The 12,806-nt window shown below is 42.8% G+C and overlaps 1 protein-coding gene across 1 annotated transcript in view; it reads right to left on the reverse strand.

Annotated features, from left to right (window-relative positions):
• Positions 1–12,806, reverse strand: part of AVL9 (AVL9 cell migration associated) — a 37,313-nt gene that overhangs the window by 5,446 nt on the left and 19,061 nt on the right. Inside the window, exons 9-14 of the mRNA XM_063129744.1 lie at positions 11,708–11,777; positions 9,510–10,060; positions 5,638–5,772; positions 4,703–4,922; positions 1,869–1,986; positions 22–75 (exon numbers count right to left, since the gene is read on the reverse strand). Coding sequence (XP_062985814.1) covers positions 22–75; positions 1,869–1,986; positions 4,703–4,922; positions 5,638–5,772; positions 9,510–10,060; positions 11,708–11,777 — 1,148 coding nt within the window. The remainder of the gene's footprint in view (positions 1–21; positions 76–1,868; positions 1,987–4,702; positions 4,923–5,637; positions 5,773–9,509; positions 10,061–11,707; positions 11,778–12,806) is intronic.

The following is a 12,806-nucleotide window of genomic DNA, read 5'->3' on the forward strand; positions in this document are numbered from 1 at the left end:
ATATTCAGATACAGTACTTACTGTGATAATCTTAATTTTACATCGGAAACGGAGTATTGGCCCTGGAATGGGTGACTAAAATGAGTTTGGGAGGAGAGAGGAAGGAAAAGAGAAAAGAGGACAAAAATGTGAAATGTTTTCTCAGCTGTAACAATAAAAACAGCAACTGTAAATCATTCTCTTCTTAAGCAGACCAGAAACATTAAAACACTTTCATTCCTATTTTGATAAGCTTGCATTTGGGGGCAGGGACAGATTTCAGAGGATCTGCTGTACAATGAACAAAGTGTCTGGCATTGACTTCTCTGGGCTACACCCAGCTTCTCCCCTGGAGCTCCTTGGACCTCTGCTGTCTCTCCACTTCTTCCTCCATCTCCCTGTTCTTGCACTGGTTGACTTTTAAGAGATTGCTCTTCGCTCCTCTGATGCCATGTTTCTCACCTGCCCAAGGGTCTCTACTTCCCCTGCTCGGCTTCGTCCATTTTCTTCGCCTGCCCCTTACGCCTGGAACGCTCTTCCAGAACATTTGAGAACTACAAGTTCAATCGCAGCTTTTAAAGCTCAGCTAAAAACTTTTCTTTTTCCTAAAGCTTTTAAAACTTGATTTTGCTCTGACTTTTATACTGTTAGTTTTATTCTACCCTGTGCCTGTTTGGTGCATTCTCTTCCCCTTCTTATTGTTTTATTATGATTTTATTAGAATGTAAGCCTATGCGGCAGGGTCTTGCTATTTATTGTTTTACTCTGTACAGCACCATGTACATTGATGGTGCTATATAAATAAATAATAATAATAATAATTGTTCAAGTGGCAGAACCCCACCTCAGTTGCCACCAGTATCCCTGGCCCATCCCCAGTACTTTTGGCTGTATGGAGCAACCACCTACAAGGGCCACAACCAGTTTAAATACTTTTAGTTGGGACAGTGCAGCAATAAGGAAAGGAAGCAAATTCTTAAGTGGAGAGCCTCTGAAATTAGAAGCTCCAAACACAATCTATACTCAGGTGAAAAGGTCCAAGCAGTATCAACAATCCAGGTATGTCATGCTCTTAGGATTTGGCCACTATAATTTTAGAAGCCCGAACTGCCCCTATTGTGTTGTGTTTAGAAGAATGTAGCACTTCCATAAAAAGGAAAAATCTGGAACCTCTCTTACACCACAAAGCAGACAGAGTTCCACAGTCCGTACTGCTGAAGAATGGTCTTTAGGGAAAGTACAGTTCAGAACACAGAGCATCTGAAACACAAGCAGTGAGCAAGGCATATGGGGGAAGAGGACTTCTGGCAACAGAAATTTGGGGGGCTGATATTAATAGAAAAACTTGGGATTCTAGCCAACACTTCCTGGAAATCAAACAACAGACATAAGAAGTCACAAATGCCCAAAAAGCCACTACTTGTGGCTCTCTCATGAACGAAGAGATTCCCTCTGTAACTATGGTTCCAACACTGTGACAGAAAAACAGTACTTTGTTCAGGGGTCACCTGCCACCTCTATAGGAGCTTCCTGCCCTAATCCAGCATTGGACTGTCAACCAATCGAGAATTAGCTACTGGACATGATGCTACAAAGCCAATCAGATTTGGTTATCACTAATATCACGAAGGGCAAATGAAGAGCATGTAGGCAACACTTCCTGTGTATATCACATGGGTGATCCTAACCAATCAGGAGTGTCCTTTGCCACACTTTCCAGGTCTCCCCTCAATTGTTAAAGTGGACCGAGGGGCCTTCAGCACTGAGGAAGATTTTAATTACACGGGTCCCCAAATTACAGCTGAGCCGGAATAGTATTTGTTACTATTCTTAATAATTATAAGCCCCCCACCCCACTTCTTCCACAAAAATATTTTAAATTTTCTTACCTAGGATTTACCTCTGCAAGAGCTGGGTGTTTGTTGCTATTCCATACTCTATAGTTATGTGTGTTCTTCCAAGCGGCTACGAAAGTTGTTCCAAAGTCTGACAATATTTTTTCATTATCTGATAAATAAAATAGGTGGACAAAGTGAGTCTGCAGATATGTATACAAATAAAAGAGAACACATGTGTGTTCTGTAGTAACACCGTAAATGCAATGCAGGCCTGACGGATACACAAATAGTAACAAAGAGCAAGGGACAATGTTGGCTGACACTGACTGGATTACTTTATCTCAGAAAAAGCCCATAGTCTTGGTTAATTTTTCATAACCATGGTGCCTGCCGCCTTGCATAGAGGTGTGCATGGGGTGGGATCATCCCCAATTATGATGTATCAAGCCACTGAACAGCAGCTCCTCCACAGCTGTTTTTCCAATGACATGGTGTCTGGTTGTGTTACCAGACTGAACAGAAACACCACCCTCATATGTACACCTGTACTTGTGCCTGGGCTAACCGGCAGGAGAAGAGCACATGCCGGGGGTAATAGGCAAGCATACAAATATATCCTTACTCAAACTGAAGCAAGCAGATCACTGTTATTTTGCAAAACGTAAAACCACTTCTTTCACAAAATCCAGTAAATCTCTAAACAAAATAGGAGTTTTGCTTCATGTAGTTTTCCAATACTACTTATGAGGCAAGAACTTCTACAGTCAGAAGATCAAATATCCCTGGGAGATGAAAGGAGATTAATTTGCAAAAAATGAATGGGAGGTAGCAACACACTTTAAGAACTTAAGAAGAGCCATGATGGATCAAATCAATGGTCCATCTAGTCCAGCATTCTGTTCAGACAGTGGCCAACCAAGACAAACAGATTTGGACTAAGAACTAATCTGGATTTAAACTGGAATTGGAGAGATGAGATAGTTTCTTCTCGTGCATCTAGTAACACCCCATCTTATCACACAGCCAGATGGAAGACCTCAGTACCTGTTCCAGTTGGACTCCCCGCTGCCCTGCAGGGCCATCTACCACTGGCTACCCTATGGGGAGGGATCTTGATGAGTTTTGATTCGCTATATTGATTATTGTGATTTTATTATATTTATGTTACTTCTAAGATGCCTTGGAACGATTTGTATCCTGAAAGGCAGCATATAATCACACCGACAAACAGAGCCAAGTGCCACCGTGGGTCACAAAGCTTGACATTGTGCATCAAGGAAATCTCAATTCTGCAACATTTTCAGGTTCCCATCTTGCCTCTGCCATAAACTCAGTAGGTGATCTTGGCAAGCTCTTCTTTCTTATAGAGCAATCTGGTGGCTTCCCAGACAGCGTAGGCAGTGCTATGGCCGTGGAGGAGAAAATCTGATCATGGATCTTCATCCCACTACCCCTTTCCAGTTACTGCGGAAAGTTTCTCTTATGAGGACACAACGGCAACCTCGTAAGAGAAGTTGGAGAGGGAGAAAAGGGGATGTGCTTGTGGGCGGGGAGAGAAGGGAGGAGGAGAAGCCTCTTATCGCCCATCCCACCCATCCATCAAGAGGTAAATCAGTGCATGGAAAGGAAATGAGAAGTGGGAGGTTTTCACTTCTGTCCTCCTCCTGAACTGCCTGGCTCCTTGCTCACTGGGCACAGGATAGACAGAGGACTCCAATCGCGGAACCCTCTGCCTATTGAGTAGCAATCCTTAGGATTGCACTCTTAGACTCAGTCCCTTTCTGGAAAGGACTACAAGATAATGGGCTGGATCCAGATCTAGACATAGAGCAGACTTATTGAAATCAATGGGACTACAATTTCTTAATTGAAATCGCTTTGATTTCAAAGCGTCTACTCTAATGTCCAGTCTTTTAATCTTTGTAAACCGCCCAGAGAGCTTTGGCTATGGGGTGGTGTATAAATGTAATAAATAAATAAATAACAACAACAACAATAATAATAACTAATTTTGATTTCAACCTAATGTGTGTGAAACACTTTAAACACTCAAAAGGGCTAGATCCGATCAAATAATTTTTGTGAACCGCCCAGAGAGCTTCGGCTATTGGGCGGTATAAAAATGTAACAAATAAATAAATAAATAAATAAATAAATAAATTATGAAATGTTTTCACAAGGAGGCGAAGGAAAGGACCCGGAGACTGTAGCATGAGGGTAACTGTGACCGAGCTTGTGAGGGACACTGAAGTATCTCTCTCCCTGACCCCACCCATGCCAATGGTTGCTCTGCCCACTCCTCCTACCCACATGCATTGTCACATATGGATGTCCATAATCATGAGCACAAGAATGCACTTTCAAAAACCAGGTGCCATTTTAAGGATAAGCAGGCTCTCCAGCAGATACCTTATTTCTTGGGTAGTGAACTGACAGGTATCAATGATGTTGTTGGTGAGGGAGGTTTACAAATAGTCGTTGGTTTTAACATGAACATAAGAAGAGCCATGCTGAATCAAACCAGGAGTCTAGTCCAGCCTTCCATTCCCACAGTGGCCAACCAGATGCCCAACAGAAGCCCACACAAGGGCCAGGAGTGCGAGACCACCCTCCCACCCATATTCCCCAGCACCCGGCATAGAAAGGCATACTGCCCTTGACACTGGAGGTTTCACATAAGCCATCCTGACTAGTAACCCTTGTCAGGCTTATCCTGAATGATATCAGATCTTCACATCTAAATACAAACAGGCCAGACTCCACTCCCTGAATTTCTTTTCCCTTGTCTCCTTTCACCCTTCCTAGTCAGCTGTTAAATCTTTTGGCAGAAGATTTTTTTTTACTTCAAATAAAATTATAAATAAAACATTAACTTCAGAGCTTACCTGGCTGGAGAGTAGCAGCAAGCAGTGTGTGGAGGTATGAGCCAAACTGGGCCCGAATCCACTCATCTCCTCCTTCCCAGCCGGTGCCATCTAGGAACACATCGTCCCTGTTGTCAGTTACATGCTTCACTAAGAAGTCTGCAAATCTCAGGTCAGCGGTTGTAGGATTCAGAACCTTCCTGAGCTCCGGATCGTGGATTTGGACAAGAGCTTCCTCAATCTGTTGAGAAGAATCTCAAGTGAAAAAGCGCTCCAGGGGAAAACAAAACGCACAACGGGAGCTACTTCCTTAAGAGGAATGAGTAATTTCCATCGTTTCATAAATCACAAGTAACGTCCAGTGCTTTAGCATTTGGAAATGTACGTACACTGACTGTGATGCAAGTGGCTAAGAAGGCCAATCAATTAACCATGTGTGCATTATAACTCCCAATCACCGATCAACTATTTCTAGTTCGTTTCCCCCCCTTTTGATAAACTGTAGCATAAACTGAACAAAGTAGGAACATTAATGTATAGCTGGTTACTTAGGAGCCTTTTCTAGCACATGTGCTTGAGTGCAAAGGCTCATTAGTTTTACTCTGGTTTTGGAACAGGGCCTAATGCAGGTTTGCAAATAACTTTTAAACACTGCTCACTGCTGGTCATTAAGAGACAGTTAGGACGTGATTATACAAAAAATCTTCCGGTTTGGTCAGATATATTACACAGTTAAGCAATTGCATGTGCTAGGAAGTGCTGCACTACAGTGCAGACAAAAGGCAGATTTTACAAAAAAAATCTTTTTTTGAAAAAGCTGAAATTACGTTAGAAAACAAGCCTTCTTAGATCAGCTTCTTATTGCACTTCGTAAGTACCTTGTCTCTTTGCTCAAAATGCATGTATAAGTGCAGTTGGTGCTATTTTAAGAAGCTCTCAGGGAAAAGGCTCCATACCTCTACAATAGCATCACTTAGATGCTTCTGCTGACGGAAGAGGATGTTGGTGGCTCCCGCAACGAAACCACGAATAGTTACATCAGAGAGGAGATGGTGCTGTTGCAATGCCATGTACGGCAAACAAAGGTAACCCTGAAACAGAGAAGTGAAGAAACTGAGAACACAGACCAAAAAGGCAGGAGTTGGGAAAGAGGAATGTTATTATAATGAACTTTGACGTTTTAATGAGCAGAAGAAGAAGAATAAAAACTATAATTACTACGTTAACTGTCATTTCCTCCTCACTATGGAATTCATATTTACAAAGGCTACAGTGGAATACAGCTCTGGTGAATTAAATTTTTACACTCAGCAGACCAGCAGGAAACCTAAGCCGGCTATAGAATCATTGGGTTGGTACAGATGGTTTGGCACTACATGAATGAAGTGGAAAAGGGCACAAAAGCACCAATAACAACCGAAGAAAAGGGGAGATGTATACTCTGGCGCTGAGAAAGGTTTAAAATGTTTAATGGCGATTTCTTCAATAAAAAATAATACGTAAATTTAAAAAAGACAGATTGATGAGTACACTAGCTCAACATTTCAGGCCCTTAGGCCTGGAAAGCTCTTTCAGAACACTTGAGAACTACAAACTCAATCACAGCTTTTAAAACTCAGCTAAAAACTTTTCTTTTCCCTATAGCTTTTAAATATTGAGTTTGTTCTGACCCTATACTGGCAGCTTCACCCCACCCGGTGCCTGTTTACACTTCCCTGTGCCTGTTTGCATTCTCTTTCCCTCGTTATTGTTTACTACAACTTTATTAGATTGTAAGCCTATGCGGCAGGGTCTTGCTATTTACTGTGTAATCTGTACAGCACCATGTACATTGATGGTGCTATATAAATAAATAAATAATAATAAGATCAGATAACCTATCAGAAATTGTTTCCTCAGAAATATACATACTTTTTACATATCATCTTCAATATACAAAATATACAATAGGTGGGCCATATATATATACGAAAGGATGTACAGTATATTTAAAATTCTGGAGTTGTATTTTAGGCTTCCAGTTCTCAGGGCAGAGGAAAGCTTTGAGAAAGATAAGTTGACCAAAAATTGATTGTTGGAAAGCATTTGTTTGTATGAGTGTCGTTCTGTGTTTATATTGTATATTGAAGATGATAAAAAGTATGTATATTTCTGAGGAAACGATTTCTGATAGATTGTCTGATCTGTTTGCAGCTCCTGATGAAGGACCTAAGGGCCCAAAACGTCGAGCTAGAGTACTGGTCAATCTGTTTTTTAAAAATTTACGTATTCTTTTTTACTGAAGAAATTGCCATTAAACATTTTAAACCTTTCTCAGCACCAGAGTATACATCTCTCCTTTTCTTCGGGTACTACATGAACGAACCCTGTGCTTGTGGGCTTCCTCCTTTTCCCTTGCATGTGTCAATTCGCTCCCTCCCTATGTAGCACCAAAGCCTAGTTGTATCTGAAGTGGACAAACTGTGACAGTGAGAACAGACTGATCTGACTGCAAGCCCAGTTTCCGTGACCTTTACAGCCTTAGCAATGAATGCAAGGACAAGATGTACAGAGATTCTGATTTGCAACACTGGCAAGTCTTTTACAACTAAGGCATGCTGCAAAGAAGTTCTGGCAGGGTGGGTATCGTTATTTATTTTTACAAGAAAATGTCATCTCAGAACATTCCCTGCTTTGCGATAATTGTTTCAGAAATGCAGCCCACCACCACCACATGACAACATAGATTTAATCACCGTGGTAGTGTTGGAGGGGGGAAGTTTATAAAAGTGATTAACCATAGAAGAATTTCAGGAATTCACCCCATGATACAATGTTACCTATAAAAACTGAGTGCATAAACACACTCTAAGAGAAGTTGCTATCATGTTTTCCGGTTAGAGAGTTTCTCAAAATTAAGATTACAGAGCAATTGGCTATGCTTCCTGTACTTTACAGTGTTTGTGTTCTTATGCCATCAATTATGCCAGTTCTTTCCAGGAAAGTTTGCTATTTTTAAGCAGTCTTTGAACAAAATGCTTTTATGTAGATCACACTCTAATTTTAAAGGATGCTATTGAAAGCATAATAGTTTAAAATTATAACTAGAATCAGTAACTCCAGCCCACTTCCAGCTGTTATAAAAAAAAAATTGGTGTTTACCTCGAAGGGAACAGGCACATGGTGGTGGGGGAGAATGTGGACGTTGTGTCATTTAATTTGGAAAAGGAGACCAAAATTCACAAAACATACCGTAACTGTGGGGATTTTGAAGGGATTGCTTGTAATGTTGCTTAGTTCTTCAGACCACCCAACATTACAATATCAACTCACTGCCTGACATTCTCTGACTTGCCAAAGCTACTAGCACAGAAGATTTTTTAAAGGATTAAAGTTACTCATGATAGACTTATTAGTGGCTATTAGTAGTCATAGTAGCCAAGGATGGAGCTCACATGTTCCCTAGGCCTCTTCACTTTTCACTACATAGCCCCTATTGGCCACATTTGCACATAACTCTAACAAGTGGTTTATTTAACCCATGGTTTGTTGCTTTACCCATGGTTTGAATTAGCAGACAATCCAACAAATCGTGATTTGTTTCCTCAGTCTCTGGGTCTCTCTGCTCATTCATCCGGTCCCTCCCTGTACCCCAAATGCCTTTGTGGTGCTGCAGTACTGGCATGGAGAGTGGCTGGAGTTTTTGGTGTGTGTGTTTTTACCACTCTTGCCCCCCACCTCCGTAGCCTGGCAAACCCATGGGCAACTTAACGGTTCTGTGCTCGCACATAACAACCCATGGTTTAAACAACACAGAGCTCACAACCCAACAACAAAAATGTTTTCCCTTTTTGGATTGTTCATGATTAATGACAACCCAGAATTCAATAATCCAAACCAATCAAAACCAAACCATGAGTTAGCATTATGTCTCTTAATCTTTTGTATTGACAATTTAACTCTCAGTAGTAAGAATTAAGCTTCGGCAGCCATTTTATGACGAATCCACCAATTTAGTCCACAGCCCTAGACCGAAGTGGGGAAAGGGCCTACAACTTGAGGTCCAGGAATGACGGGCAGTCGCGGCCTCACCACCACCTACACGATCCAGGCTGCTCAAGTCCCTGGACAGTTGCCGCACGTTCCGCGAGTGCCCCACAGTGCCTGCTTCCCCTGAGAGATGCCGGCTTCTCCTCGTTGCTGGGAAAGGCTGGGCTCCCAAAAGCAGGCTCCTCTCAGGGCAAGCAGGCAGCTGCAGGGCACTTGCAGAACATACGGTGACTTCCGTGGCCTGGCTCAGGGAAGGAACCCAGTAAGCCCGTCCCTCCCTAGCAATGAATGTTGGGAGTTGTAGGCTCTTTCCCCACTTCTGTCAATGGCTGTGCACTAAATGGCGGATCCAGCATAAAATGGCTGCCAAAGCTTTGGAAAACCAAATCAAAGGCTTCCGTAGCCCTAAAAAGAATACAGTGTTCCATGCATAGTGGGAACCAGAAATAGAGTTACTAGGCTGCTCATCATATATTACCAGGATATGGAGAACTGAAAGGTCCCATTGTGCTTTAACTTCCTTCTCCTTTTCCTTCGTGCCTTTGTATTTACCCCTGCTAAAACGTTGGCAAAACTATCCCCCCACCCCCAAACTCCACAATCTGGTGCTTTGATTCGATACCTCTTTCAATCCTCTATAACTGTGGTAAATATCCAAACTCGTTCAAAGCCTGTCATGATCTAGATTCATGGCATTCACTGTCCAAAAATGAGACTATATAGGAAATGGCTCCTCACCTTTTGAAAGAGAGGCCTTAAATTTTTTGAGGATTTATTTACTAGTTACCAGAGGAATTACCTTGGTGAAGACAGCTAATGGCATGCCATACTGGTCCTCCTCCAAGCCAGATATAAGTCCAGGAACAAGCACCGTATGGCCTGCGTTAGGTTGGGGCTGCACAGTAATGGGAATGCTTTCAGAGGCTGCAGATTCCTTCAGAAGGGTTTCAGTCTGTCCTGCGACCGCAGTAATTTCACGTTCTCCTTCTTTCAAATGAGGATCCTCTAGGACACTTGGGTCTAAGGTTTCCCAGTCACTTTCAGACGACTCTGGAGAAGGGCGTGAAGGAGGTTTCAAAAGCTGCCCAGTGTCCCTGGAGGCGTGCGTTTCACTGAGATTGTCCTTGGGCTGGAGCAGAGGCACAGCCACCTCCTGGGTATCCCTTTCTTGGTCTCCTGACAGCCTTTGGCCTTCCTCAGCCATTCTGAGGTTGGTATTTGGAAGTGTCACAGCAGACAGAGAAACGTAATAATCAGAAGGAGGTGGGACTTCCAGCTGGCCAACATCCTCCGATATGCTCTTTCTTGGCCTGTACTGTGAACAGTCAGTAAGACCGTGCTCGATCATACCTAGAAATCATAAAAAAAAAATGACAATAGCATCATGGAAAGCAACTTTAGCACAACACATACTGTCTTATGCATGCATCAGAATGCAACCTTGCAACTCCACATCTGAAGGATCAGTCACTGAATTCCCATGCAGAGCATACGTTAAGTTTCAAACTACCGTTTCTTACACTTGCCAAAATACACCATACTAGTAATCTCTTGGGACTCTTTGTTGTTCCTCAATAGGGAAAACAACCACTGAACAACTGTTGCAAAATCCTCATTTTGCAGCTCATACATACATCTCTGCAAGTATTGCCATTGCTTCTAAATCACGAGTTCCCAGCAAGGACAGCACTTTTGATGTAACTGTGAAAATTCACAGCTCTCTTACAACTCTTCTGTATAGATGCAGTTGCACAAATATTATACCGTTTTTGGATAGTGTGATATTTCACTCCCAAGGACTTACACTAGTCCCTGTGTAAACTAGGCACACTACTTTGAACACTGAGGATGGAAACATCCCCCCTTTTCTTATTTTCCCCAGGGAGGCTATGGACTTGCATTGCTCCAACTCTCTGCAAAACTTTTTGATCCCAATAACAAAGATTGCTCCAGCCCTTCCATTACATGGGGGTGGGAGGAAATGGGACAGGGGACAACGCACAAGGAATAAGGCTGCAGAAACTGCTATCTAGAATACAATATGAATTGCTATTAAAAGAAACTCGGAATATCTTCTAGATATTCTGCATTTTATTTCTCTGTACTTTGACAACAGCTATAACCACTGGGTTGTTGTCACAAAGGTTATGTGTATGTGCTCACCTGTGTTTCCCAAAGGAAACTGAGATTAAAACAGGGTTGTATGCTAATTACCCAGACTAACGGAAGTTAAAGAAGAGCCTTGAAGGATCAGGCCAAGGGTCCATCTAGCCCAGCCTTCCTCAACCTGGGGCGCTCCAGATGTGTTGGACTACAACTCCCAGAATGCCCCAGCCAGCTCTGGCTGGGGCATTCTGGGAGATGCAGTCCAACACATCCGGAGCGCCCCAGGTTGAGGAAGGCTGATCTAGCCTAGCATCTCAGCTAGCTTCCACACAGTGATGCTTCCAGAAAGTGGGGAGGGTCTGTGGCTCAGTGGCAGCACGCCTGCTTTGCTTGCAGAAGGGCCCAGGTTCAATTCTTGGAAAAACTCTTGCCTGAAACCCAGAGAGCCTCTGCCAGTCAGTGTTGACAATGCTGAACTAGTGGACCAATGTCTGGCTCAGGATAAGGCAGCTTTCTAGGTTCCTCAGCACACAGGCAGAGCGTGAAGACAAAAGCTCTCCCTCTTCTGTTGTCCCCCAGCAGATAGCATTCAGTGAAATGCTGGCTCTGAATATGGACATTTATCCAGTACAGTTAATCACTATTGATATTTTGCATGAATTGGTTTAATCCCCTTTTAAAGACATCAAAGCTAGTGGCCATGAAGACATCTTGTGACAGTGAATGCCATTAATTATAAGAACCTTCCATTTCTGCTATTTGTATTCATTCATGTAAGTAATTCATTTTAATTCATTTAGTGTTGGTCATCAAGGATTGTAACACATTGTCTGTTGTTATCGTATTTTGGAAAAAGTCCATAATAACTTTTAATATTAAAAACACTCTCACCGGGAAAGAGGGATAAGACAGTCATGAGTGCTCCCACCAGCCTATTCACTGGAGAAATATAAAATAGAACCTGGAAGAGAGAAATGACAATGATAAATAACTTTTGGAGGAAAAGAAGCAAGAGGAAGAAGAAGACCTCCGCACTCCCATGCCAATTCTTAAAAATCCAGATGACAGCAATCCATGGAAGACATGACTATGACATGACCCTCTGGGGTACTTTATTCAGGTAGTACAATATACAGCAAGCAAGCAGAACTCTCTAGCACTGGAAGTAGTACCTACCAGTAGTAAAATCAAGCTGAAAGAGCACAATGGTAGCTCTTGACTTTTCCCTATATTCCAGCAGTTTAAATAGATCAGCCAAAGATGCCCTTGTACAGCTTTCCCAAACTTGGCTTCCTCCAGATGTGTTGGACTGCAACTCCTAGTGCTGCTGCTGCTGGTAGTTGCAGTCTAACACATCTAGAGAGTGCCAGGTTCAGGAAGGTTGCCCTAGTACCATCCATGTCCAGAGCCTGTGAGTAAATGGACTACTTTGTTTGAAGCTTGTGATGGTAATATTTCCTGGAAGCATTTGGTTCCAGTCTGCAAGGTCTAGGGCAGGGGTGGTCAACTTTTGGCCCTCCAGAAGTTTTAGCCTACAACTCCCATGAGCCCTCACCATTGCCAATGCTGACTAGGACTGATTAGAGTTGTAGGCAAAAACATCTGGAGGGATAAATGTTGTCCACCCCTGGTCTGGGTTTTGAGCCAGCATGACTCTTCATAGTTAATGCATCATCTTCCAAGAAGTTCACCCCCTCCTTTGCCTTGTGAGAGATATTTACCCTCTCCTCTGCTGCAGACTGTGAAAACTAAGCTAGTGCTGGTTATACAACTGTAAGTAACCTCCATGCCTCTGCTGAAGATGAAAGCTGCGAGCAGAGGATGTACCACCCGCTCCACGGGCAGCTGAAGTAGAAAGTAAAGCAGCATTCCTCATTTGGTATTTGCCCTTCCTAGGTTAAAGGAAACACTCCCTAGGACGCAGGTTCCTAACGTGACACCTGCAGGGACCTCCAATCACACCCATGAAGCTCTCCACTTCCTAACCCCT

The sequence above is a fragment of the Elgaria multicarinata genome, chromosome 1, assembly GCF_023053635.1.
Source record: "Elgaria multicarinata webbii isolate HBS135686 ecotype San Diego chromosome 1, rElgMul1.1.pri, whole genome shotgun sequence".
Taxonomy (NCBI): Eukaryota; Metazoa; Chordata; class Lepidosauria; order Squamata; family Anguidae; genus Elgaria; species Elgaria multicarinata.